At 45.3% G+C, this 6,332-nt stretch overlaps 2 protein-coding genes across 3 annotated transcripts in view; one reads left to right on the top strand and one right to left on the bottom strand.

The window, feature by feature from the left end:
• The window catches only part of Znf346 (zinc finger protein 346), a 22,976-nt gene extending 21,410 nt beyond the window's left edge, over positions 1 to 1,566 (bottom strand). For both annotated transcript variants that reach the window (XM_005355226.3, XM_005355227.3), the window contains exon 1: positions 1,377 to 1,566. In XM_005355226.3, the coding sequence (XP_005355283.1) occupies positions 1,377 to 1,551 (175 nt within the window). In that variant the 5' untranslated portion in view covers positions 1,552 to 1,566. The remainder of the gene's footprint in view (positions 1 to 1,376) is intronic.
• A 123-nt stretch (positions 1,567 to 1,689) lies between these two features.
• The window catches only part of Uimc1 (ubiquitin interaction motif containing 1), an 83,117-nt gene continuing 78,474 nt past the window's right edge, over positions 1,690 to 6,332 (top strand). Inside the window, exon 1 of the mRNA XM_005355218.2 lies at positions 1,690 to 1,824. The gene's annotated coding sequence lies outside the window, so the exon portion shown is untranslated. The remainder of the gene's footprint in view (positions 1,825 to 6,332) is intronic.

The raw sequence follows: 6,332 nt of genomic DNA, 5'->3' as shown, positions 1-6,332 counted from the left end.
CATGCACAATACTGGGCTGTATTATCAAGTATGCACTGTGCTCATGCATATGCAAACAAATAGTTCATTAAGCAACTGCTGTGTTCTCGGCTTCAGGGTCCAGGGCACACTCTTCCATCTCCAAAATCACTTCCTTTCTGTGTATCCCCCACAATTCTGAGTCATCCCTCAGGGGTTAAGAGTAGTTACTGCATTTGTAGAGAGCCAGGGTTCAGTTCTCAGCACCCAAATGAGCACCAAATCCTAATGGTCTGTAACTCCAGTTTCAGGGGATGTGATGTCCTTTTCTGGCCTCTTTGGGTACCTGACAGACACATAGGGCACACACTCACACATGCACACACACAGGCAAAAGCTTTTAAACATGTCTCCCTTGTACATGGTCAAAAATTACAATTTTATTCAGGGAGAGCAGTTCAAACATTGAACTTTCCAAGATTAGTCTGCAAGCAAACCAACCAGGACAGAAATCTGGTTTCTCTGCAAAGATCCGATTAGCACAGAAACCCAGATACAGTTTTTGTACATCTGGGTTAGCATTAAGTAGCTAGCTCTGGAAAGGACTGAGAAAGAGGCCGACTCCTGCTGTTCTTCTCCATCCCTTGTTACTCACTCAGTTCTGGGTCAAACGAAAGCATCTGTTCACTTCAGCTCAGAAGTGTACCAACCTGAACTGGGTACACTGCTCTCCACAACTCTGCACCAGGGTGAGATGTGCCATCTGGAGACAAGATTACCTAGGCCAGTTTCTCCAGCTCCTGGATCTCCTCTTTGGAATAGGGGCTTGGCAACAGGCACATAGAAATATGGTATTGCAGGGCATGAAATATGGTATTGCAGGAATATGGTGGTGCAAGCTAAGCATACCAGCACTAAGGAGGCTGAGGCACGTTCAAGGCTGGTCAGGTCTATCAAGAAAGAAATACGGCATCAAGTCATCAAGCTCAAGGGGACGCTGGGATTCAGGAAGACCTTCCAAAGCTCAGACTTCTCATAGGGCAGGAGGCGCGCCACGAGTTTGAGAGGCGTCGCAAGATAAATAAAAATAAAGTAAATTGAATAAAGCCGTTCAGATCCGTCATAACTGTAGGGCTTTGAGAGAGAAGGGAAACAATGTGGAGATGTAGGATTAAGGACAGATAGGAATGGTAGTTGGCTCGGCTAGGGTCAGGCTGGGCAAGTCCTGTTGATCTCCAAGAGGACAAGACCTGGAATCTGGTGGAAACTGCCCTTGTGTGGATGCGAAAATTACGCAAGGTAGCGAGTTTCGAGGTCCGGGATGTCGTGCAGAGTGAGGCTGGCCCGCGTCAGGCCAGGGACAGGCTGCCTGCAGCCCCGCCTCCGTCCAGCCACGATCCCCGGATCCCCCGACTCACCTTCCTCCCTCCCTGCCGGCTGAGCACCGGACACCGCTTCCAACAGGCGGCGCGCCCTCTCGCGGTCGAAGTGCACTCCGTCCGGTTCCCGACCCTCTTGCTCCTCGGAGCTCTTGTACGGTCCGGCCCCTCCAGGGTCCGCAGCCTCCGTAGTACCAGGCGTAGAACACTCCATCTTTCCCGCAAGCCTCGCCGTTGAAGAGCTGCGCATGCGCCCGCTGCTGTGAGCGGCGGGTAAGCGGGGATTTGACCCGGTCAGCAAATCTCGCGAGGTTCTGGCTCTGCAAACCACGTTGGGGCGGAACCCTGAGGCGCAATTTGTTTTGGTACCGGTGGAACTTTGCGATGAGTGCGGTGACCTGGAGGAAACACCGTGGATGGTGATTACTACGCCAAGGCGTCTTCGTTCCAGGCAGTTCTTAGCTCAGGGCTCTCATCTTTGCTCACGGTGAGCCGCTGACTGACACTTCTCATTTCTTTTTGTTATATGTAGGAAAATTTCTCCCATTTCTTTGGTAAGAAACCGAAGGACCAGTTTCTAGAGCTGTTTTATTTAGGAATTCGTTAAAGCAGACGTGGTAGCCGGCTGTGGTGGCGCGCGCCTTGAAATCCAGCATTGAGGCAGGCGGACATTCGTGAGTTTGAGGCCAGGCTGGTCCGCAGAGAAATCCTGTCTCGAGAATCCAAACCAAACCAAAAAAACCCATAAACACACACAGAAAGACAGATATGATGGTACACAGGCCCTTCGTCTCAGCACAGGGGAGTTGGAGTTAGGGGTTGTATGATCAGGAGGTCGATGCCGGCCTGGGCTATATGAGGCTCTTTCTTAAATAAAGCTTGTTAGGGGGAAATTCAGAGGTCAGCAAGAGGGCTCATCTAAGGCCCTGGGTAGACCTGTGACATCCTGAAATGCCCAGAAGGTCATTAATTGGTGATTATCTAAGTCTGATTCCAAGAGCTCAGGAGATTACTACATAGCAGGAGGCTTTCAGATAAAGAACAAAAGCGCACATTTTCCCTCTCAAAATAGTCAATCCAAACACACCTGGCAGTCACCCGGACAGGAAAATATCCATTGGTAAACTATCTGCTAGAGGCTTTAAAATAGTGTAAAGCCTACATAAAATGTAAATTAGGACACTTGTCTCTCTGGCTATTGTTTACTCTCACCCCATTAAAGTGGTTTGCTCCCCAGCGGTCTCTGCCCATTGCCCACTGCCATCCCTTGATGACACGTTACTCTGTAATAAACTTGTCTATCTTATATAGTTCGCTCAAAAAAAAGTTTGTTAGTAGCTGATCAAGGTGGCTCATATTTAAAATCCCCAAATTTTCAAGATTAAGGCGAGGGAAATGCAAATTTGACGCTAGCCTGGGCTACACAAAGAGACTGTTTGAGGCCACGGAAGTACTCTGGAAGTGGATGCGGATGACCAGGGGTTCAAGGCAAGCCTCTTTTACAGTAGATCCTCAACGAGACAAAACAAACCCACAAAACAAAACCCAAACAATAAAAAGTAAGGTATGGTGGTGCATGCCTGTGGTCTCACCACCCTGGAGGCTGAGGCAGGAGGATTACCATCATGTATTTGAGGTCAGTGTGGAGGCTAATGCCATCTCAGTCTTCGTCACTATGGGGTCCAGATGAGGGAGTTAGATCCTCTTCTTGGTCTGTGGTGTTTGACCAGAGTTCTTGGGCCTGTTTTTCCCGATAAGATTTTAATTTATTCTTCCTGGGCAGTGGTGACCCAAGCACTCAGGAGGCAGAGGCAAGTGTATGTCTGTGAGTTCAAGGCCAGCCTGCTCTACGGAGCGAGTTTCAGGACAGGCTCCATTGCTACACGGAAAAACCCTGTCTCCGAAAAATAAACAAAACGAAACAAGCTGCTTGTAAAATGGAATCTCTCAAGGCAAGACAATGAGATCGAATCTGAAAAGCCACTGTTTCACACGATAATGGAGTAAAGTAGGGCACAGACTTGAATTATTATTATATTATTACATATATATTATATTATTATATTACTGTAATATTAGGTATCTTATTAATATTTGAGGAAGTTCTCTCTATGTAGCCATGGCTATCCTGGAACTCGCTAAGTAGACCAGAGTGCCCTCGAACTCCCAAAGGTCCACCTGCTTCTGCGTTCCGAGTGCTGAGACTGAAGGTGTGCACTCATGCCTCACTTTAGGCATCATTTCAGGCAGACAGTGAAGTGACAGATGCCCCGATCCAGGATTCTAGTTTGCTTTTCCTACTGAGAGTTGAAATTTCAAAATAACCAAAGGAGCCAAAGTTGCTTACTGATATAGTGCTTGTCTTCCTGAAGACCTCTCAAAGGATCAGAAACAACACACTAAGCAGGGTGTGGCAAGGCAGGCCAGTTAACCGACAGTTTGGGAGATAGAATCGGGAGAGCAGGAGTTCAAGGCTAGTTTAAGACACGTGAGTCACTGACTCGTAAAAGCAGAAAAGGGCTGTCTTAGTCTGTAAAGGTGCTTGCCACCACGCCTGACAACCTGAATTTGATCCCTGGGACTCTCCCGTGGTACACGTGTTACTAATGATTGGGGTTGAGTGTTTCAGTGTTCGTTTCCTCTCATTCCTCTCATTCAAAGAGTTGAAGAAATAAGGTGTGCCTTTTCCGTGGCTGTGATAGACACCAAGACTAGACTAAAAATGACTTAGAAAAGGAAGACTGTATTTGGCTTACAGCTCTGGAGGGAAGGAGGCCCAGAGCCAGTGGCTGGCCAGACAGGGGACGTGCAGCCAGCTGTCACTCTCAAAGCCCGCCCTGAGGGATGTACTTCCTCCAGCAAGGCTCCACCCACTAAAGGTTCTACAACCTCCCCCAACAGCACCACCAACTGGGGACTAAGTATGAGTCTATGGGAGACATTTCTCAAGCCAGTAGATAAGGGCTCACAAAGATTTACAAAAGAAGCATGCTATCTTTATTTGGAGCAAATCAATAATACATTTTACGAGTATCCCTCTATAAAATGATTACAATAGACAGTAGGTCATATGAGTGAGGGCCCTCAAGGGCTCACGATGCACCTAGCGGGGTTTTTTTATTGAGTCTAAAGGAAGGTGGGGCTGGTTACAATGGGCTGTATAGTTTAGGTGGTTTTCTTCTTTGATTGATAGATTAGTTCATGTATTGACTTTTCCTAGTGCACATGTCCTTTCCCATAGTGTATCTGATTTTAGAAATATGCACACACAGCTCTGCATAGGCATCATGAGATGGTAAATAGAGGATTCTCCTTAAAACATTTCTAGATATTTTGCTTTGCTGCACATCATCCAAAACCAGTTCAGACCAGATTGTTCCTTCTGTTCTTCATATCTGAATATATTGGGCACACACTTAAATAGAAATTGTCTAAATTTGATTGTTACTAGGGGTGGAGAAACTTCTGCTCAGAGATAGGAGTATGTGTAGCCTGATGCAGACTGGGGGTTGAGGTTTTGAGTTTGCTAGGTATATTGTTTGGAGAGGAACATGTGTATAGTACAAACAGGTGAAGGGGCTGGGGTGTCAGGTGTATTGTTACAAGAGGATGCATGTGCATATTTATAATCCAAACTCAAATAGGTTCCTCAGCTCAGCTATCTCCTATGCATGCCTGCCTCAGACAGAGGGTGGCGACTCGAGAACTGTGCTCCACAGCTTATCATCTCTTATGTAGACCCAAACATGGATACACACACCAAGTAAATAAATGTAATTAAAATAAGAACCAGTCTATACTTTCTTTTTTCCTTTTCCTTTTTGTTTTTTTTTAGAGACAGGGTGTCTCTTTAGCTTGGAACCTGTCCTGGAACTTGCTCTGTTGACCAGGCTGGCCTCAAACTCGTAGAGAGCTGCCTGCCTCTGCCTCTGGAGTATTGGGTTTAAAGGTAGATGCCACCACCACTTGGCTCCATTCTGTGTTTTCTTAGGGCCAAAGTATATACTATATATGTAATTGGCGTAATAACCAGGCTAGCTTAGTATGAAACAGCAAATTTTAATGAGGGGATAGCTTACAACACCAGGGCTCCAGCAGTGAGCAGGAGATATAAAAAAAGAGGGCAGCGGACTCACCGCTCACCAGATTTATATGTAAACATTAGCCCGAGGCGAACACGCCCCCTAAGGGGGCTGGGCTATCCCTACATCTCCCCCTTTTGTCTAAAGACAGAACTAAACCAAATACAACTATATACAATAATAACAAATAATAAATATAACAAACAATATTGAGAACAAAAGTTTTGCTAAACATTCTATCTCAAGGAATCTAAATAATGTAGAGAGTAACTACAATGATCTAATCTTCAACTCTGTCAAAGATCTGAGAAGGGAATTAATATTACTTAACAAACGAGAGATATCCAAGATGTGCAACAAATGACAGAGACAACTGACTACCTGGGCAATCACCCAAAGTCTCGTTTGTAATGTTGAGTCAACCAGCTTTGGCTAAGGCCTAACATAACTGACATACCATTATTAAAGGCAAGGAACTTTCTTAGAATTATCCTACCCTGTCTTGGCAAGATAAGACAATCCTGTTTTATCCACTTATGGATATTTTGTATCTTTATCAGTAGTTGAGGTATGTGTTTTTCTTAACCCAAAGGCCAGTTCTGCCAAGAAGACAAGCTCCCAGTGGAGTGTCTTTGGTGCTCAACTTTCGGGAGTAGAGTGGCGTTGCCAGGAGTGATTGTGTCTCGTTGGCACAGAATTCTAGGTTAGATTAAAGGCCATATTCTACAGCTCTTTGAAGAGGCTGAAGATCATACTATCTATACTAAATATAATCTCTATGTAGCTAAAAAACCTGATTAACATAAAAATAAATATGACAAACATAATTCTCAATACCTATCTAACTTGAAGACTAAGAGAATAAACAACTGTGCAATATATGAAGACAATGATCTTCAACTGTAAACAATGT

Source organism: Microtus ochrogaster, chromosome 16, assembly GCF_000317375.1.
Source record: "Microtus ochrogaster isolate Prairie Vole_2 chromosome 16, MicOch1.0, whole genome shotgun sequence".
NCBI lineage: Eukaryota > Metazoa > Chordata > Mammalia > Rodentia > Cricetidae > Microtus > Microtus ochrogaster.
This window is presented reverse-complemented; position numbering and strand designations above follow the sequence as displayed.